The sequence below is a fragment of the Physcomitrium patens genome, chromosome 20, assembly GCF_059467195.1.
Source record: "Physcomitrium patens ecotype Gransden chromosome 20, ASM5946719v1, whole genome shotgun sequence".
NCBI classification, from domain to species: Eukaryota; Viridiplantae; Streptophyta; class Bryopsida; order Funariales; family Funariaceae; genus Physcomitrium; species Physcomitrium patens.
In genome coordinates this window covers 12,166,009-12,188,974 of record NC_143429.1, presented here as the reverse complement: position 1 = coordinate 12,188,974, position 22,966 = coordinate 12,166,009, and the positions used below count along the sequence as shown (strand labels likewise).

The following is a 22,966-nucleotide window of genomic DNA, read 5'->3' as shown; positions in this document are numbered from 1 at the left end:
GAGACTAGAACTGCATATAATTAACACCTAGATTGGTCCCCTTTCCCCGCAGATAACGCTGATCCCAACCTTGTCAGATTAAGTCTCTATGAACACATGGTGTTCATGAGCATTGTTCTCTAATGTGCAGTCGCCTTGCGCGCAGAGTGTTTGACCTCCACTCGCATCCAACTTTCAACGTCTGGCAGCTGAGATTTTGTATTCGCGATCATTTCAAGAACAGGAAGGTGCAGATTCTCCAGAGACCTGACAATGGCAGTACGCTATCCGCGCGCCTGTCCCTCCATCATCCAGAATACTTGTTTTTAGTACTCAGGCGTGTACCAAAAATCGTAATTCGATAGAACATCAAGAGCTCTCAACCATTGCAATCGGTACCTCCTCGTGACCAAGCCTTCTTCTAACTCGTGAAATATGTAAAAACCGTCGGAGCTCAATTTCATGAGCTCGATCGGTGCCGTAAAGTCTATGAACTACAACTCAGAATCACTTCCCTCAACGCGTCATGCAGAATCCACAATTCCTCGAAATTCGACGAACCGAGACGGTCTGTGCTCCTAAATCCCAGTTTCCGTTGAACGAAACCATTATCAGCGAAGATTCCCTGCCTTCGCACACAAATATACTTAGAACGTTCCTATCCGTCATACAATTTCTCTCAATACAACGAACGAATAAGACGGTTGTTCGTCCAACGACACCGAAAGACTTCTATTGTCACATATTTTATCTGAAGTCTTTTTTATCTGGAGGGCCTCTTCCGTTGAGTGAGACATTAATCCTCCCGACTAGTGTAGAAATCGCATTATGGGTTGTTTGTTGCGACTATAGTCATCATAGGAAACTGTGAGAAACTGTGAGAAACTGTGAGAAGAGGTGGGTTTTGAAGAAAAGCCAAGCTCCTCGAAAGCTGCATCCATCGGGATGTAAGTCTAAGATCTTGAATGTAGAAGCTGCCAGAACTCAGCCATGAGGGGTAACTATTCGGCCGGTACATCGGAGCTTACCGTCGATGTGGACGCCTTGGCAATTTCCGGCGAGAGATTGCTGTCACAAACATGTTGTTCGTGGTAGAATATTCCACATTCATAGACTCGCCTCTTTAACCTAGCTGCGAATGTTGTGGAGGGAGAAGACGACCTACGCTTTCCAACAAAAGCACTTTGCAGTGAGCCTAGCCAACACACTCACACACATTGTCACTTCATCACAATCTTGCTTCCGCTAGCAGTTTAGCGCTTTTTCTCAAGTAAAGTCGGGCATTTCATGTTCATTCTATCGATGCATCAACGTCTCTGTGTTGTTACGTTAATAGACATCATTCTCACATTCACAAGTAACGATGATGTGCACGATTATAACGCGTCACATAATTAGTTGTGTTGGTCATTTTGAGAACCGCAGCTTTATACTAGACTTCGAAACTAAATGGGTACTAGTTTTATTTTAATGCTTTAGTTAGTTTTTTTCTTGTTTTAAAAACAAACATACGAAAGAGGGTTAGTGTAGGGGCAGTGACTGCGAGATAGTTTACAGGCCTGTCCAAACCCCACATTCAATTATGCAGGGCACGGAGGCAGGGAAATGTAAGGCTCGGACTTGGGCTTGGGCACTGCCATCAAAGTCATGCGGTACGAGCTTCTCACTCATTGTGGGCCCTGCATAATTGAAGGCTGTCAGAACAAGTTGAAAGCCCTCCATAAGAAAGGAAAAAAAATAGCAGACGGGGAAAAAGCCACTAGAGTCGAATGGAATGGAATGGGACCCACATCAAACCTCTACTCCCCTTCAAAGCCTTTGGGTGAATACTACTCTACAACTGCTGCTACAACTAGTCTTCTACCACTACACCCTCCTCTCCAACAACATTCTGTAACCCAGCAGGAAAATTCTGGATGAAAGAAGTTGGAACAAAATTATTGTTCATGCCTGGATCCCACACTGCCTACCTTGGTTTATAATTGCAACGCTTTTTGATGAGAGTGAGAGAGATTGCTTCTCCTGAGCAGCTCACAACCACCCACAAATCCCATGCCAACCTTTTTGCAATAGAAAAATAAGAACTTAAAGTTTACTGAGATCCAGAGACCTTTGAAAGATCCTGACAAATCCAGGCACTCAGTGGAATTAAATCAGGATACTAGAGAATCATCTGGTTTCGTTCGTGATATCAGGAAGGTGCATTAATTCAGTTTATTTTTTCAAATTTAAATATATGAAATTTTCCTGTATTTTGCAATGCGTTGTAGGAAATCAGGGCAATGGTGGTATGATTTAGATCGCCCTTAGTAACCCACAAACAGGTTGTATATTCTGACCAAAAGTCTGCTGTATAGTTTTGGTAGAATAATCTCCGTCTGATTTTGCAGCAAAGGAGGAGCAACAGCAATTTGTATGGCTGGAGACACTCCTAGAGAGGGACAGATATATACCATTGTACTCACAGCTCACAGCCTGGTACAGCATTGATATTTTTGCTGACTAATCCTGTACTGATATGCTACATGGCCTCCCTTGATGGCATAGTTTATAAGTTAGGTGTGTTCTGTTCATAGCATCCACGAGGCCTAGACAGATTGGGTGCTGAAACATACGCTTCCTTACAGTTGCAAAAGGGCTGTTTGTTTTAAAACAACAACAACAACAAAAACAGAATAAAAAAGAAGGTAAAGAAGTCTCCTTTCTGGGGACTGAATGATATATATTTTTTTCTCTCATAGGGCCACGAATGTATCTGTATGAGAACAATAAGTGAAGATGCATTTGATTGAACAGTCTACAATGACCTACATGATATTATTCAAGAGGGGGTGATGTACTTTGTCAGCATTGATTGTTGGAAAGCTGCAGCATCAGGAGCTTCAAGGAGTCTCAAGGGGAGCAGCGTGGAGGCCTAGGGTGGCAAACGGTGATGCCAGAACTTCCTTGCCTTCTTTCCTTCCTTCGCCTCTCTGTTTCTCTCGACCAGCTGTTTGTTCTCTCACAGCTCTGTGAGCTATTGAGTACTTCTCCCCTGCTGCATGTTACGCTGCATTAGGAGGTGAAAGAAGGAGTACGAGAGGCGGTATCTCGAGGCGAGGAGAAGCATTGCAACGACCATTGTTGGTGTGGGTTACTGGTGGAGCGTTGGAAACCGCTAGCTGCTGCGATTCGGAATGGGGAGTCGTCACTGAGGGACCGTTGTGTGCTGTCAGGAGGTTTTGGTCCGCTGGTGGTGAAACCGTCATATTGGGTGACCGCATTTGGGATCGATACAGAGCTGGATTCGCCCGTTTTTGTGACCCGGACACACCCAACCGTGTCTCCAGACGGAAGGTAGCTAGTGCGAAGTCGGCACGAGTGCAGTGTTGCATTTCGCCGCCTGCGCGCATCAGCAGGTGGTTCCTCAGTTTTGCTGCCTCTCGGAGTTGGGCTTCTCAGGGATATGCAGAAGGCTATCCCATTTCTATGGCTGTGGTCCGTACAGGATAGCCATTTATGTCTCTAATGAGGGATGGTTGATTTTCTTCGTGCAGGTGAATAAGGCGTTCTATGGTGGTGGCCATCACTTGAAGTTTTGTTAGAGTGGCATCATCCTCTCCATGGAAAAATAACTTCACACTTAGCTTTTTATAAGAACTGGTGAAGACCTCCACGTCCCAGGAGGATGGCTGCCGATCAGTGCTAAGCGATACTTGTAGTGGTAAGCTAGGCAGTATCAAAGTTTCTGCAGAAAACCAGCTTTTAGAGAATGATTCGTAGGTGTGCCGCTCCATGATGCTGTGCTTCGCCTGAAGGCAGCCAGTACATCCTGACGCTGAGAGGATGTGTGATGATTAAGTTTCCCTATTTCAAAAGCATTTCGCCGTCAAGTGACTGCCCCAAAACTGTTTCGTTTGATCTGTTTTACCGGCACTTGGAGGACCCATTTGATGCCTCAGGTTGTTTTGGACATGATGCTTGTTACACGCATCAAGTATTGCTGTAATAATGGCAATGCCCTGGTTTTGACAATCCTACTGTTTTCTGATCTCAGCAGTGAGAAAGGAGAGTGGACAGTCAAGTATCATCTTCACTAATAATAAGGGATTAGAATTGTAATTTTCACTTGGTATGTTGTCGGTGCGTCGGACCTTATACACCCCAACGAGATGTTGATAATCAAAGCTTGTAGGCAATCTGACAAAATGCAATTGGCCATGGTAGGTTTATCTGGATAATCAAACTCTTGCATTCTGACGTCATTCTTGCCATCGAGCGCTTCTGCCGGTTCTGTCGCCGAGGGAAATGATGATTTCGAAAGCACACTGCTTAGCAGTGGCTTTCGTCTTCCTCGCGACCCTCCAACATGCCGGTGAGCATCTTGTTTGCATTCTACGGTAGCATCTGGCTTCTTCCTTCGAATCTGTCGCGTATTGTGAGCGTATTTTCGGAGTTCGTATGTTGTAATAACATCTATCTTTCAACTGTTGCAGATGCAGGATATGATCCAATTGATCCTGAGGGAAACATCACCATCAAATGGGATGTTGTTGAGTGGACAGGAGACGGGTACCGGGTATAACCTCACAATCTCCAGCCTCTCCTTGTACCTTTCTTTCCTTGCTTCAAAGTTCAATGGTGTTTGATTTGCTCTACAGTAAGATATCTTTTGACTTACTTGACGAGGACACGATGCAGGCTATCGTGACCATGTCCAACTGGCAGCTGTATCGGCATATCCAGGCTCCTGGCTGGATAATGGGATGGACATGGGCCACCAAGAAAGAGGTAATATGGAACATGGTTGGTGCTGAGACAAGAGAGCAAGGTGATTGCTCAAAGTTCACTGGAAATTTGCCCCATTGCTGCAAAAGAACCCCAGAGGTGATTGACCTACTTCCCGGCGTTCCGTACAACCAGCAAACTGCGAATTGCTGTAGAGGGGGTGTGTTGTCGTCCTACATGCAAGATCCCAAAACCTCGGTCGCATCATTCCAGGTCATTGTTGGCAATACTGGTAATAAAAACACCACAATCAAGTTACCGCAAAACTTCACTATTATGACCCCAGGCCCAGGATATACTTGCAGCAGTGCCAAAGTTGTGCCCAAGACTAAATTCTTGTCTCCCAGTGGAAGACGAATTACGGAAGCCTTCAGTAAGTACCTCAAGCATTTCAACATGATTGTTTCCAAAGCACAGTTCCGAGCACCGATAAAAAAAATCTGTGTCATGAGCTATATCACGCAAACAGTTGTTTGAATTGTTAGAACCACTTGCTTGATTGGATACAACAACTAGTGATACAAAAGTCATCGCTTACAAAGCAGCTACTTGAATGTCAACAGTGACCTGGACGGTGAAATGTTCGTATACTGAGCAATTGGCGCACAAAGCAGCAACTTGCTGTGTGTCTTTCTCAGCCTTTTACAATGAAACAATTGTGCCATGTGAGAAGTGCGCTTGTGACTGTCCTACGAACAACACAACGCCGATTATCACCACCAATGGAGCGGATACCAATAATCAGCGGTGCATAAATCGGTTTGTTTCTGACTCAGTTCTCGTCTGTCTAGGTGTCTCAGGAGACAAATTGCAATTGAAAGCAAGCAAGGTTCGATATCCAGAATGTGAAAGATGAGCATTTACTGATGACCTTGCATTTCGATCACGAAGTTGTACGCTAGTTGGCGGCCGTTCATACTGAAATGTTTTTTTTTTTTTTTTTTTTTTTTTTGTTAATACCAGATTTGACCCACACCTTCCTCTGACACTCAATAGCACGAAGAACAACAACCTTCAGCAACAACCAGATATGCTTTATTGCACAAATGATATGTGTCCAGTCAAGATCCACTGGCATATTAAGCTCAACTATCAGGAATACTGGAGGGTGAAGATCACTATCACGAACCGTGACATTTCTAGGAATTACACGCTCTGGAATCTGGTGGCTCGACATCCCAATTTCAAAAACTTCACCGAATCTTTCAGCTTCAGCTACAAACCGCTGACAGCGTACGGACCTACAAGTAAGTACATGTGATTCACTCTGTGGAAGAACGAAAAGATTTCATAGTTCTGAGCAGGAGATAAGACTGGGCTTAGAAGAGTTCATTTCCTATTCCCTGCCGACGGAAAATAGGACAAGTACTGAGAAACGACAAGGAAAGAGATAGTCAGATTTCCTTATCACAAAGTGCTCCAAGATTACTGATGCTCTGTTGGTTGTCACCTTCGGCAGACGACACGGCCATCTTTTGGGGAGTCAAGTATTACAATGACATGCTCATGCAAGCTGGACCAAGTGGGAATGTGCAATCCGAAATCTTGTTTCGGAAAGATTCGGCTTTCACACTAGCCAACGGTTGGGGGTTCCCTAGCCATGTCCTGTTCAACGGCGACCACTGCGTACTTCCACATGCAGATCATTACCCGACTTTACCAAGTAGCAGCTCAACTTTAAGGGCAGCAACCACAACCATTGCTCTTCTAGTCTTGTTCGCAGTAGCCTTGCTCATTTAGACATGTTCCCAGTTGCAAACTTTGCTGGTCATTGGGACTGAGTTCTGGTGGAGTGGGCACCACCTTTGGGATAGTCGAGCTACTGATCAAGACTGATCAGTGCGTCCACCCGAATTAAGCCCTCATTTGCCACATATATCCATCAATAGACTTGCGCTGGATGAGACAAAGGCGCATTTCAACCAATAAGGACGCATAAAAGCTTCGACTCCCTTGGGTTACATTTTACTTTGGAATTAGAAATTTTAGGAGATAGAGAGAAGTAGAAGTGCAGGTCTTGACGAGGCAGTGCCGACCTTTTTGGGTTTAGTCTGGTTTGTGGACAATCTCAGAGCAGTGTTTGTTTCTAGTCATCTCCTGTAAATCCACTGCCCATAGGGCGTGTGGAGTGCATCACGTCCAGTTTTGTTTTGTTTTCCCCTTCCTTTTCGCTTTTCTCATTATCGTGATCAAACTTGACAAACTCAATTTTTTGAAGAAGAGTTGCTTGCAGAATGTTGCTTTCGAGCTGAATGCACCCACTCCCGCTGTTGGGTCCCTCACTGTATCTGACTGGCGTCAATGTAGTGAGTGTGTGTTCGTCATGCCTAAGGAGGCGCTCACGCATCTGGCTTTTAGAACTCGTCACATCTGTTTGTTAAATCTAATCTTATCATTCCATAATGCTTCTGTGGTTCATAATAAGTACACATTCAAAAGATCCACTATATATAACTATCTGTGTGAGAATGTCTTCCTTTGTTAGAAAACAGGTTTAATCAGATGTACAGCTGCTCAGCTCTATTTTTTAACGTTTATTATGTTAATGTGCACAAAGATGTTATATGCACGTGTGTTAGATACACAAAATGTTTTTGTGTTATACAGGCTGTTCAAATTTAGGATTGCAAGCTGTAAATAGAATGACGTCTGTAAGAACTGTGCTCTTGTGTCCATTGATTATGTTGGCCAACCTCATAAATGGCCTAAATCCTTCGAAACAACTGTACAAAGCCGCTCGTGTTGGAAGCAATTATGTTTCTGAAGAAACGTTTTAACGTGTTAATACATGAGAGATCTTTAAGATCTTTATCGTAGAACAAAAATAAAGAAATTGTGAGCTAATAATGAAATAAATAATTTCTAATAATAAAATACTTAATTTTTATTCAATATTAAGATAATTTAATTTAATTGTTTTCTAATTAAATTTCATTTATTTAATATTAAAACCATTACTTAATATGTTATTTTATATAGTTTGCTAGAAATATTTTATTATTGATTTATTAGGTAATATATGATTATAAAATATTATTATAAAATACTTCTTTATAAGTTTGTCAATGAATATATTTATATATATATATATATATATATATATATATATAAATCCTAACTTAATTTAATTTTAAAAACTAATTTTTATTTTGGCAAGATTTATAGTAAAGCTCATTACAATTTTATAAAAAGAAGAGATGTTATTTTCAATTGAGATTTCAACAACCCCTAATTTTTGAAAATCTAAAACTTCAAGAATGATATTTTTTCTTTTTACTTTTGCATTATCTACTTCAAGTAAGTATTACGCAGTCTATATAGGTAGGAATATAAGAATTTATACATGTTGGCATGATTGTGCAAAACAAGTTTTGTAAAATAAAAGTGCTATCTACAAAAAAAATTAAATCCTAGAGGAAGCTCAAAGATTTCCAAAAGATTAAATATCAAAGAAAGGTAGTGTTGTGATATCAATTTTTTCTTTCATATTTGATTGAGAGGCTCAGTAATTAAGTCAACTTGCAAAGATACAATTAGAATAAAGTGTACCTCACAATGACTTACATCTTGAGTTTCTCAAATAAAGCAATGTAATACTAGATTTATTTATTTATTTATTTATTATTATTGATAAATTGGTTATTGCATGTAGTACCAGATTATTAACCAACTTGATACATAAACCAAGGTTTATTGTTTCTTTTAGAAGACATGTTGTATACCTTGTTAATCTAAGATTATTATCTAAAAATCTAAATTCTTAATAATTGTTTTCTAAAAAATAATTACTAAAAATAATTATTAAAAAACACTACATTTCTTGTATAAAAAAATTAAGAAAAAACTTAGTATGAGAAGAATCAAAATAAAATAATTTAGATAAGTTTTAAATTAAATTGTTAAAGAAGAGTTCTTGTCTTCAACATAATAAGTGACCTTGATAGAATAATTGATCTTAATAAAGTATTTTAACATCAATAAAGTATTTGACTTCTACAAAGTAATCAATTTTGACAAAGTAATCAATTTTGACAAAGTAATCAATTTTGACATAGTAATCAATTTTGACAAAGTGATCAATTTCAACAAAGTAATTAACATGTAACATTAATCTAGATCTCAACATTAAATTTAACTTTGAAAACTTGCAAGAATAAGGATAATCATTAAAAAAAATATTAAAAGAATAGGAATAGTTCAAATCCAAAAGCAACGATAAAATGATCTAAATTTTTTAAGATGTGAGAATTAAAGTGTTTACAATCTTCAAATATATTTCTTGAGATTTTACACAAAATATGGTAATATTTCCAATAACAAATAAAATACCAAATATTTTATTTTTTGCCTATATTAAGCATCCAACCATCTTTTGATGTAATATTTTTTTATTATATGAAAAATCCATAGTTTTTTTTAATATCAATCTTGAACATATTGAATTTTTAATATAAATACAATATTATATTTGAAATCTCTTAAAAATTTGGAATATGTACTAGTTTTGATGTAACCAATATCTTTTTTTTGCTTGTAATATCTTTACTCCTAGATAGAGTTATATTAATCCTAGATGAATCATTTAAAATAATTTCATCAATTCTTTTTTAATTCATGCAATCTTATTAAGATTATATTTTGTAATTAGTAGGTTGTGAATATAAACGAATATAATCACATCTTATCCATCTTGTATAAGGAGATACATATTCAAATTATTCTTACTTTTTTAAAAGTTTAAGTCCTTTAGACATTTATCTATTATTTAATATGGAACTTAAGTAGCTTGAAAAAAAATAAAGCTCTCTTTTTAATATATAAATTTTTTTCTATTTTTAAAGGTTTAAAAACCTTGAGGTATTTGCATGAAAATTTTAGCTTAAAAAAATATTTAAAAATTAATTTTTTATATCTACTTATAATATCTTTTAGCTTTAATTTGTTGCTAAAGTAACATAGTTTTAATTATTGACTTGTGAGCCACAGGAACAAATTTATTATAAAAATAAATTCTTAACATTTCTACAAATCTTTGTGCTACTATTCTAATCTTTAATTTTTGTATGTTTTCTAATGAGTTCTTTTTGGTTCAATATATTCACTTGGCTATTATAACAACCTTTCTTTATGGCAAGTCTACATATTTGTAGGTCTTATTTTTATTGATTAAATTTATCTCCTACTATATAGCTTCAATTAATCCTTGCACTTACTAGCTTTAATAAAGCTTGGTAGCTTATTATTATCTATCTTGACCAAGTATGAATAAAAATCCTTAAGTTTTAGTATAAGAAGTCTTTGTTATTTAGAACATCTAAACTTTGCCAAAGATTGATCAACCATGTAAGGCTAATTTTTCTCTTTTCATTCTTTAAGTTGTTCCACTTGTTCTTGACTTTCTATTGTTTGTTGCATAAAGTTATTATGTGGACTTTTTTTAAGTGACAAGCTTTCTAGTCATGCATGATATTTTGTATTTTATCTATCAAACTTTTGAAATCAGAATAATTCCTTTACTATCAATTGCTTCCAATTTTATAATATGTTAAAGACCAACTTTGTCTTCATCAAAAGTAATGTCTTAGCTAATCACAATTTTTTTCTTGTCTAGTAATTACACCTCATAACCTTTTGTTTTTGAGTCATAGCCTCCAAATAGGCCTTTGGTAGTTTTGTTATCTTAACGACTCTTTTCAATTTTTAAAATGTACAAGAAAGATAAACAACATCATGTTCTAAAGAAGATTACATCTGGTTGTTTACTTAAAAACTTCTATTTTGGTATAATTCATTTATTTTCATATGTTGATTTTTTGTTAATTAAGTAAGTTGCTGTATTTGCAAGCTCAATCCACAAATATTTGAGTGCAATGCATGCATATATGAGACTAATTATAATTTTTTATAATATATATATATATATATATATATATAGATATATATATATATACATTATTCTATTTTGTTGAAATATACTTGCCTAAGTAGTTTTTTTTTTTTTTTTTTTTTTTTTTTTTTAATTTTTGATTCTAATTGCTTCAAAATATTTTGAAAACTTTTTTGAGAAAAACTCTATCTTTATTTTTTCCCTATATCTTAACATTTTGCATTATTTCTCTCTCTTTGAAGATCTTAAATCTTAGAAATGCCTCTGATTTTATTTTTAAGAATAAGACAATTTTTTCTTAAAAAATAATTAATCAATTACATAGTAAACCTTAATTAATAACATAATAAACCTCAATTAATAACATAATAAACCTTAATTAATAACATAATAAACCTTGATCTACCTAAAAAGATATAAAAAAAATTCCATAAGATTACTATGAATGAACTTAAGAATTTTCTCTGTTCTTGAAAAGAATTCTATTAAAAATCTTTCTTTAGATCGTATACAAAGTAAACAATTTTCACATATCTCATGATAATTATAAGTAAGTAGTAATCTTGTTATTATTTTAGCCTTTGACAAATAAATCAAACTTCTAAAATAAAAATGACTAAATTGCTCATGCCACAATCTAGTTCTTTTACTTATAATTATAATATTATCTTTGTGTTAAAATGTAAACTAATATAATCTAAAAATTAGACCATATACTCCTAAATTTATATATATATATATATATATATATATATATATATATATAGTCAAGCAATCAATACTCATATTTTGCAAAGATCACAATTTCTCTTTTATTTATTAATGCTCTAATTGTGATTAAGCATTTGATAAATAAACAAGATATATAGAACTTTTAGAAAAGATATTTTTTCTATCTTGAGTTTGTACAATAGATGAATCTTTATTCTAAATATAATATTATTTCCTTCTTATGCCCTTAATTTGACCAAAATAAATATTCATTTTTATTTTTATGTCATTCTTTTTTTATCATGTGTGTTGATGCTCCAAAATCAAAAAACCAGTTTTACTCATCTATTGGTTTTGTAATTTCTTCCAAAAAAGCTTTAAGATCATCTAGCTTTTTGTTTTATTTATCGTAGACTTGCTGTAAAATATAGATATTGTTTTGGACTCTAAAATTACTATTAGAGTAATTTCTTACAATGTAACCATGCTTATCATAGCAATAATAAAAAAAATTAGTAAAACAAATTAGTGCTTTGAACTTACTTGATTTGTTCCTAATCCACGGCCTCAAGATCTTTGCCCTTATCCTTTGAATGTTCTTTCTTATGAATTTTCATTTTTTTTAAGTCCTTCAAACAAGGCTTCAATTTCTTCTTCTTCTTCCAAATATTGAGATCTCTATTTGATATTATAAGCCTCAATTTTTAACTTTACACAAAGCCTATTAAATGTAAGAATAACATCCATATTACAAAAGGTTGTGACCGCACTTTCAAAGCTCCTTTATAAACCTTGTTTCATGATTTGAAACATAATCCTATCTAATACTTATTCTTCCATTCTACTCATATATATATATATATATATATATATATATATATTTATATTCTAAGTTCTTTTGTATGTTAGATATACTCGTTTATGGAGGCGTCTTCTTTTATTTTTATAGATAGTGAATTTGAGCAGAAATAAAAAGAGTCTTTGAAGAATCACTAGATTCAAAATTATATCTCAACTTCTCATGCATTTGTAAGATTGTCAAATTTTGCAATATCATATATTATGTCATATTTAACTAAGCTTAAAATGGCATCAAAAGTCAATTTTTTTATTATCGACTAACTTAATTTTATTCTTTTATCTTTGAGTTCCAATTATAGCTAGAAACTGTAGTAGTACTATCTTATTTTTTGTAATCTTCTATATTTTCATCTTCCTCAAAAGACCTCTCATTTTTCTACTATAATTCTTCTTTTGTAACAATTTATTTACTTTTCTTATAGAGATACTTTTGTTCACTGCAATTAAAGCCATTTCTCTTTTATATTGTTTCTCAAGATTAATATTCAATTCAATAGAAATCCCTTTCTCTAGATTTCTAAGCATTCCTTCTCTTTCTCACATAACTTGGATCTTCTCTTTTTTTCCAACTAGGATTATAGTTGTTTCTTATAACATTACTATAAAGCATGAATAATCTTTGAAGAGGAGTAGTGTTTACTCCAAAATTCTCTCAGATCAACAACCTCTCTTTAACTCTAATACCATATTAGTACAAACTTATACACAATTTTATTGAAAGAAGAAAAAATTTATACACATGATCAAATCACCTTTTGAAACTATGTCTGACTGTATTATTTTTGAACTAGTTCTATATAGCTTTGAATTGAAATCAACAAATTATCAATATGAAGAAATAAAGAAGTATGTATATTACAAACATGAAAGTCATGTTGGAAAAAATCACACAAGTAATCAAACATAACAAAAAAATTGACTAAAATATTGCATCCTATTAAGGAGACACAACCTAATAAGTTGCTCCTTCCTTAATAAGATAAAAATCGATGTACACATATTTTAAAATAATAAGAAATTTATATTTTATCTATCAGAATTTTCAATTTACTTACTTCTAATATAGTATTAGAGGAAAGCTTTAGAAAAGTTTCATGATAAAAACTTAAGTAAATACTAAAATCAAAGATAAAAAAGAGGCTTTATAGAAGACGTTCTAAATAGAAAGTTGAAGCATCAACAAATCTTCTTTTTTTATCTTCAAAGAAACATGGCTTTAAGTAGCCTTGCTACCAAAAAGTGGCCTAAGTTTGATAGCTTATAGTACTCTATTTGGAAGAAAAAGATTCAAATGAAGTTTAAAATAGAAAACTTATATAATGTAGTTTAAAAAAAAAATACAACCAACACCAATTTAAGAAGTGAATGCAACATCAATTTTACTACCAATAAATCAAATTAAAATCTTTATATAGAAAAGAAAGGTTCATGTTGCTTTAAAAACAGTTTGGAATTGTATAAAAGAATTAATTTTTTCTTATGTTGAAGCATCCAAGATAGCCAATGAAGCATAGCTAGTCCTTGAAAATACATACTCTGCTAGTGACATAGTTGCTTAAGTCTATCTATAAGAAAAATTCATCATCCAAAAGATGAAACTTAGAGAATCGGTAACTCAATATATATACAACTTCAAAAATCTACTTCAATAATTTAATTTTGTAGGAATTATCATCTCTCTTCAAATAAATCTCTTTACTTTCATGAGGTCCATGCCATCTGAATATAACATTGTGATACAAATTCTTTGCACAACAAGGACAATAACACTCTCTAAACTTATTTGATTTTTCTTATAAGAAAAAATAACCATAAAAGGTTCTTCTGATTTATATGCTTTCTTTGTAGGATGCAAAAGAAAGAAGAAATAGCAATTTTATAAATCCACTTCAAAAGACCATAAGCTTTCAAAACTTCAAAATAAACCTATAATTCCTTGTCTACATTGCAAGAAAATAGGACATTAGAGTTTTGATTGTTTTAAAAATAAAATACGAGTTGCTACAAATTCAACAAAAATAAATCATAACAACAACAAGAACAAACATGCATAGAAGTAAGAACAAGTAGAAAAACTACCTACTATTTTTTATGCCTATATTTATATCATACATGTTTTTTTCTTAAAGAAATTACTTAAGGCTCGAATTATCAAAGATTCACAATGACTCATTGATACTAGTGCCACCTATCACCTAATAGATGATAAACACCAATTCATCAATTATAAATCATTTATAAATAGTGACAATAAAGTCTACCTTGGTCCTAGTATTAGTAGGCTTTTGCCTCTTCTCGTTATCTTTGGCTATATTGACGACTATTTCCTCCATTTTCTTCATCAAATTCAATAACAAGATTTCATTGGAATCTTTTAGGGCTGGCATTATTGGTATCTCTGCCATACTTAATGCTTATTGTTGATATGAAAAATATGGAGCATATGCTGTTGTCATGTTCGGTGGTATAGCTTGCAATGGGGTGACATTAACTGGCCCCTGAATATTCGTATTGGAATTGGCCCCTGTTTCTAACATCCGTGGATAACTACCCACTGATTCATTCCAAGAATCATTGATATCTACCTTGAACTGGAATCATCATGGCTCCCACAATTAAAAACTGATCATAATGGCATTTCTTCCAAACCTTGGCTCTATTAAGGGACGTAGCCACCGTAATGGGTTGAGCTTCCTTTACAAACATTTTTAGCTCTCATGGGTGCAAACCATTGATTAATATAGATAAGATAAATGCCTCTAATATTTGGTGATTCGGCCACTTACTAAGTATATCAACCACTCGGCCATAGTACGATTCCACCGCCTCCCTTAAGATCATTTTGCTATTCATTAATCTCTCTCGAAGGCGATCTTCAAAACCAATTGGCCAAAAATGAGATAAAAATGCATTCTTTAATGCTTCCCAATTCAAAAATTGACACACTGGTTGGCAGTTGTACCATTCAAATGCCGTGTCTTTTAAGGTTGCTGGCAACCATCGCAATCAAATATCTTCACTTCTGCCATTATTAGCTACACATGCTGTAAGAAACTGAGACAAATATTGATTGGGATCCACACCCGAAAATCTCCAAAAAGTAGGTAGTGGCACGACACTAGTCGTACGATTGCCTACTACATCCATTTGTACTGCAATCGGAACGGCTGGTCCTCATGACGCCATTGAATTTCTTGTTCCGCTAAACTCCATTTTAAAATAATCTCTGCTTTTTCTTATTCTAATTTTCAAGCTCTCAGTGCTCCTTGATTTACTGTTATTTTCTGCAATTAGTTTTATTGGTTGAATTGCAGGTAAAAATGTTGGATTTTGAAATATAATATAGTTATCTTTATTGGCGACCAATTTGTGTCAATCTAAAGAGCCACTATTGCTTGTTTCAGTGGTACCCCCTACTGAAAAAATACCCAATGGAGTACCAAGTTCTTCTACGCTTCCTTCTCTTTTAGTTAACAGCCTCAAGATTTCCACTGGAATGTTAACAAAATTTCTTGCAAGTGTTCTTGGCAGTTTTTTTAATGGTACATACGACTGCAGAATTAATAGTCTGTCCAGTTCTTGATATATTTGGATGCACCGACAAGCTTGCAACCATGGTTTAATCTAATTCTGTCGATGTTTCCTTTTAAGATTACATTCTTGCTCCTCTCTAAGCAAGTTTCTTCCTTGCACTCTTCTTTGTCTTTCTCTCAACTGATTTATTTTCCTCGGTGCAATGCTCTTGTTCTTATTAATCATAATCTTGCTTCAAATACTACTGAAATCATCTTCCATTGCCAATTTTCTTACATGTTTGGTAATTAATTCCTAACACTCAAAGCTATTATCACTCTCCAACAGTGGCGCCAAAATATATATATATATATATATATATATATATATATCAAGTTATTTCTATTTTTTCATCTTTTTATGAGAGAAGTCTTACTTGTTTATTTGTCTTTATCATGTTCTTATCTTTGATAGATTGAGAAGAGTACACTTATAGTATCAGAGCTTTGTCTATTCTTAATTAAGAGTGGATTACCTTTTTTTCTTGATAAGACACAAACATATTAGAAGTTGTGGATTACCCTCTTCTAAATTGATATTGTCCTTAGTATTTTCTTTGTTCTCAAGTTCTCTCTTTTATTTGACTTAAGCGATATTAGACATCTTCTCTTTTCTAAGTGTTATCATGGCAGAACTTGCTAAAATGAAGAGTGCAATGATATAAATATAAGAGCAATTGAGGGAATTAATACTTGCGATGCATCAACTCAATTTACCACCACAAGGAGCAATAAGATTGGTAAGAAGTGAAGATATAGAAATGATTGAAGCTGCTTCAACATCTACACCAAATCATGTCCCTTCTCCTATGGTGGAACACCCTTCTAATGTTAGAGAACGAAGAATTGCTCTACCCGAGAAGTTTGATGGCATCAGATCCAAGTTTCGAGGATTTATCAATCAAGTGCAACTTCTGATTGAACTTCAACCCCAAAGCTATCCAACTCCAGGATCGCAAGTTCGATTCATTGATATGCTTCTTTCAGGTTCAATACTATCATAGTTTTCATCTTTTTTCGAACAATGTCGTATTACGTGAAGTCTTTCTTAAGAATGCACCGAGCACTTGGCTGTGGAAGATAAAAGAAAATTGCAACAAAAGGTCCTAACAATCCAAATAGGATTATAGAGAATTTATAATTAAACGTGAACAATCATAATCAAACATTAAGCAAGCTCAATCAAATTTTATTGAAGTTATAAAAGAAACACAAAGAAATCCTAAAGAAATATAAAAGAATATTAAAGAAAACTTAGTCAAACCCCAACAAAAATCTAATAGAACCTTAAATTCTAACCAAATCTTAATCTTAATCCAACCTTAATCAAATCCTAAATAAATCCTAAATCCTAAATCAAATCCTAATCAAACCTTAATTCCTAAGCAAATCCTAATCCAAACCCTAAACCAAATCTTAATCCAAACCCTAAATCCTAAACCAAACCCTATCCAAATCCTAAACCCTAAACCAAATCCTAATCCAAATCCTAAATCCTAAATCAAATCTTAAACCCTAAATCAAATCCTAATTAAACCTTAATTCCTAATCAAATCCTAATCCAAACCCTAAATTCTAAACCAAACCCTATCCAAATCCTAAACCCTAAATCAAATCCTAATCCAAACCCTAAATCCTAAATCAAATCTTAAACCTTAAATCAAATCCTAATCAAACCTTAATTCCTAATCAAATCCTAATCCAAATACTAAATCCTAAACCAATCCCTAATCCAAACCCTAAATCCTAAATCAAACCCTAATCCAAATCCTAAACCTCAAACCAAATCCTAACCAAACCCTAAACCAAACCTTAATAATTCCTACAACAGATTTAAACATCAATAACTAATGAATAAACCATTGATCTTAATTAAAATTTTGCATACTTCTAGAAGAATAAGTTAAAAATACGTACAAAAAATTTGATAAGAATCGAAGTTACGAAATTGACGATATTCTCAAAAATGTGCTTGGATATTGGTCGGCCTCCTTCTCCAATCTTAATGCCAATCTTCTAGAGCTAATATCTCTCTTTTTCACCTTTTGATTGATCTTAAAATTCTTATACGCACAGAAAAACAAGTCTTATATCCTCTCACGTAAGTTTCACTCCAATTCAATCAATAGATTGCAAGAAATCTCGAAAACCCGCACTGGACCTAAAATTCTACTTTTTGAGACCATGACCCACTTAAACCTCAATATCCCTCAATTCAACCGTTAGATCAAGCTCAAATTTACAACACATATTAAACACAACTATAACCATAAACAAAAAAAATTTCACTTATAGATCTATTAAAAAACTCTTGAAATCATCCAAAACGTAATCTCTTTTTTATTTCATAAAACCCAAGTCATCCGAAACAAACCTTGATTTTGCAAAGCTATTAAAAAGTCAATACAGATCCAAATCATCCAAAACCAACACCTATAGAAACCCTATCCAATCTTCTATCAAACCCCACTCTCTGATCTGCCAAAGAGTCCTTGAATCGCCATTAGAGCATGGTTTTGTACCTTTGGATCTGATTTCGACCCAGGTTCATAACTGGTCCTCTTCGGGTATCAACTTTCATCTCTTTGAGGTAATTTTTACTAATTTGCACTCCTAACTCCTCCCTACATATGCATATATCCTTTATTTTTCTAATCTACCTTATTTTATCTTATTTATGGCCTACAAAAGTAAATAGAAGCATAATTTGTAAAAAGGCTACATTAGCACCTTTAATTTTTCTACCTTTTGACTAATATTTATTTTTCCAAGATAATTTGCTACAATATTTTTGAAGTGAGATCCTCAAACATGATATTTTTTTTTTCACCCTTTCACTTGTTATCCGTGTTACATCATGACAATGACGAGATCCAATATTGGATAATCTAGAGGCTTTTCTGGCGAAGTTTCAATCCATGTATGTAAAACATAATGCAATTCGTATTGCAACTAATAAGATCCATATTTTATGACAATGTGATTGATAAGTAACGTTGTATGCTTTACAATTTTGATAACTTGCAACTGATATTAAGTGAAATGATGCTGCACTTATTAGCCAATTTCTCTACTGATTACAATATGAGTTAAAAAAATTAATGCTCAACTTACCTGATCCTCAAACATTGATTCAAGCAATTGACTTTGTTGTGAAGTGCGACAATCGCCTTTTTGAATTCCGATCTAAGAATCATATAAGTAAACCTCAATGTTATTATAATTCAATGGCAACACCAACAACTCTTTAATACATACATTCGAAAAGAGAGGATATGCAAATTGATGCAGTACGTTTCAAACTTCTTACTAAGCAAGAAAAGACTTGTCATCGTCAAGAAGGATTGTGCTTATATTATGGAGAACCTAAGCACAATGCTCAATATTGTCCAAAAAAATGACGCAACCATAAAATGAGGAGTACGGTGATCAAAGAAGATAGTATGTCGAAAAATGAATTTGTCCAACTACAATAGAGACCATGCGGTTGGAACCTTGTACAATGCCTAGTGAAGGTCCTATCCTCTCCTCAGAATCCTCTCTATGTTTTTCGATAAATATTATTCTAGGACCTAAACATCTCAAAGCCTCTGCCTTACTAGATTCAAGAGCCTCAACATGTTTCTTAGATGAAAAATTTGCTAAAAGTTATAGTATGTTTTTAGTAAAGAAAACTAAACATGTTCATGTAGAAGTCATAGATGGTCGTCTGTTGTCTTCAAGAGATGTTACTCATAAAATCCTTCCTAAAAAAATAGCAACTAATGGTCATAGTAGCTTTATAATATTTAATATCATTAGATCTCTCTCTAATCGAGTCATTTTAGGTTTATCATGGCTAGAAAAATATAACCCTAAAATAGATTAAACTTCTCGTAGTCTTGATTTTTCTAAAAGTATAACTAAGAGTATAGTTAATCAAGTAGAAAGTCATAAGTCTAGTATAATTAAACCTATATTTGTGGGTGCAAGTACTTTCTTACATGTTGCAGAAGAAGGATCACCTTGTGTCATTTATGCCACACCTGTTTCTATTGGTGGAAAGACTTCAAGTGGCATTTGAAGCCAATATCAAGATTTTTAAGATATATTTGAGAAAAAGAATGTGGATACTCTTCTAGAACATCGTTCCTATGATTGTTCAATTGACTTTCAAGAAAGAGCACAACCATCATTTGGACCAATCTACAATTTATCTCAAAATGAGTTGGATGAACTCAAGGAGTATATTGAAGAGAATTTGGCTAAGAACTTCATACACCATTCCAAATCTCCAGCAAGAGCTCGAATTTTATTTGTGAAGAAAAAAGATGGATCATTGCAAATATGTGTTGATTATTAAGAACTCAACAAAATCACTATAAAAAATAGATATCCACTACCTTTGATATCTAGACTTCTTGATAAGTTGAATCAAACTAAGATCTATACAAAAATAGATCTACGGGGAGCATACAATTTGGTAAGCATCAAAGTAAGAGATGAATAGAAGACTGCGTTTCGAATAAGGTATGGACATTTGGAATACAACGTCATGCTTTTTGGACTTACAAATGCACTAGTAGCATTTCAACATCTATTGAATGATGTCTTTCAAGATTTTTAGATGATTTTGTTATCAGTTATCTAGATGATATCTTAATCTATTCTAAGAACCCAGAAGAATATGAACTTCATGTTCGCCAAGTATTACAAAAACTAAGAGATGCAGGACTCTATGCCAAGATAGAAAAGTATGTATTTCATACTACACAAGTCGACTTCTTAGGATACATCATTTCAAATGATAGACTTATCATAGATCCTAAGAAAGTTCAAACTATTATGGATTGTAAGATTCCAAAAACGGTAAGAGATGTCCAATGTTTTTTGGGATTTGCCAACTATTATCGGATCTTCATCAAAGACTTCTCTCAAGTTGAAGCTCCACTTACACGTTTGACTTACAAAGATAAACTTCAATGGAATCAAGAAGAAGAAGTAGCATTCGAAGCTTTGAAGACAGCCTTTGTTTTTGCATCAATCTTGTATTGCGTCGCTTTTTCTAAGCCATTTTTTATGGAAACAGACACATCAAAATTTGCTTTGGGTGTCGTATTGTCACAAATGGAAACAAATAATAAACTTCACCTAATAGCTTTTCATTCCAAAAAATTTTCAGCAGCCGAGATCAACTACGAGATCCACGTCAAAGAACTTCTTGAAATGGTCGATTCGTTTTAAGAATGGTGCCATTATCTAGAAGGTCCTTCTAGCCCAATTACAAGATATACGGATCACAAGAACCTTAAATATTTTATGTCAGCACGTATTTTGAATCGTTGCTAAGCCCATTGAAATATGTCTTTGTCAAGATTCGAATTCAAGATCACTTATGGATTAGGAAAACAACAAGGTTTGTCAGATGTACTCTCTAGATGATCTTATCTTGCACCAAAAGAAGGAGATGCTGCTTTTGATCAACAACAAATAATTCTCTTGAAGCCATAGCATCTTCATCTTCGAGCAATGAAATCAACACTAACTGTTGATTCAACTTTTATTAAGCAAGTTCAGTTAAGTATGTCTTTTGATCCTCTTATTCGTGATATGAAGAAAAATCCTTCAAAGTCTCATAATACTTCCAAGTTTGAATTCAAGAAGAATCTACTATATTTTGAGGAATGCCTATATGTTCCAGAAGGTGAATCTCAATTATGTGTTCTTCAAGCTCGTCATGACTTTTCAGCAACAGGACATTTTGGGTACAATAAAACTTTGGAATTAATATCCACGGACTTTTGGTGGCCACAAATGTAGAAAGCAATCAAAGATTTTGTATAATCTTGTGATCTTTGCTCAAGATTAAAAACTCCTCGTCATCGACCTTACGGACTTCTTCAGCCATTACTCATTCCAGAACAACCATGATCTTCTATTTCTATGGATTTCATCATGGATCTTTTAATCTTTGTATCAAATAGGGAACTCAATTTGTATCAAGATTTTGGCGAACTCTTTTCAAGATTCTAAAAGTGGATATAAAACTATCTTCGACATTCCATTCTGAAACTGATGGACAAACAGAGGGTGTTAATCAATTTTTGGAGCAGTATTTAAGATGTATCATTAACTATTAGTAAAATGATTGGACAACTCTTTTGCCATTGGTAGAGTTGCTTATAATAACACAGTACATTCTTCTACAAAACAAACACCTTTTTTTTTGTTAATTATGGTTATCATCTATGACTTCATACTTTTAACTTTTTAAAAGTTGATAATCCTGCTGCGAAAGATTTGGCAATTTATTTGTCAGAGGTACATGCAATGATGAAGGCGCAGTTAAAAGAAACTCAAGAATAACAAAAAGTCAATACGGATGTCTATCAAAAGGAACAACCACCATTCCACATGAATGATAAGGTATGGTTACTTCATCGCAATATCAAGACCACTTGTCCTTGTGACAAATTGGACTATCGAAGGCTTGAACCATTTTTTATTTTTGCACAAATCAATCTAGTTGCATATCGTTTACATCTACTGGAGTTAATAAAAATCCATCCAATATTCTACGTGTCTCTTATTGAATCATACAAGATAGTGGACATATCAAGAAAAAGACAAGCTCCACCTCCTCCTATAGAAGTAGACATTAATGAAGAGTTTGAAGTGGAAGAAGTTTTAGATTCAAGGCGGCGCTGAAATAAATTAAAATATCTTGTCCATTGGCATAGATATGATATTAGTAAATATACATGGGAGCCAGTAAAGAATCTTGCAAATGTAGCAAAAGTGATGGAAGCTTTTCATTGACGACATCCATCAAAATCAAGATGAAAACCTTTCTTATAAAAGAAATAAAATCTAGGAAAGATAAAATTCTACTTTCAATCCTTATTTGTAGCTTCTTTGTAGTTGTGACACTCAAAAAATGGAAAACCAACAACCAGCGGATTCGACTCAAGAGCCTTCATTTGCTGACCTGTCGGATGAGACATTATGATTATCACAACCTTCAAGATGATGTAATTGAAATGAAGATCTTCAAGAACGACATGTTCTTCCTCGAATAGATGGCGAGATACAACACATTTGATATCACGACCTTGGAAAGGACTCTCGATGTTTGATGATTTTACTAGAGGTAGGAATAACTCCTGATGGTGTTTCAAATGTTTTATTCAAAGGAAGTTATGAAGGCCTC

The 22,966-nt window shown here is 34.0% G+C and overlaps 1 protein-coding gene across 6 annotated transcripts; it reads left to right on the top strand.

Annotated features, from left to right (window-relative positions):
- The first annotated feature begins 2,796 nt into the window (after nucleotides 1-2,796).
- LOC112273622 (COBRA-like protein 4) lies at nucleotides 2,797-6,981 on the top strand. 6 transcript variants are annotated; one of them, XM_024502591.3, is made up of 8 exons: nucleotides 2,797-2,908; nucleotides 3,516-3,682; nucleotides 4,186-4,333; nucleotides 4,455-4,537; nucleotides 4,660-5,119; nucleotides 5,310-5,505; nucleotides 5,710-5,993; nucleotides 6,206-6,981. In XM_024502591.3, exons 3-8 carry the CDS (start codon nucleotides 4,267-4,269, stop codon nucleotides 6,484-6,486), a joined length of 1,371 nt encoding a protein of 456 aa, XP_024358359.1. In that variant the 5' UTR covers nucleotides 2,797-2,908; nucleotides 3,516-3,682; nucleotides 4,186-4,266; the 3' UTR covers nucleotides 6,487-6,981. The 6 variants fall into 6 exon arrangements, with proteins under 6 accessions (XP_024358359.1, XP_090101102.1, XP_024358358.1 ...); XM_090244976.1 differs by having other exon boundaries at nucleotides 3,516-3,920; XM_024502590.3 differs by lacking the exon at nucleotides 2,797-2,908 and adding an exon at nucleotides 3,175-3,315.
- Nucleotides 6,982-22,966: the final 15,985 nt, after the last annotated feature.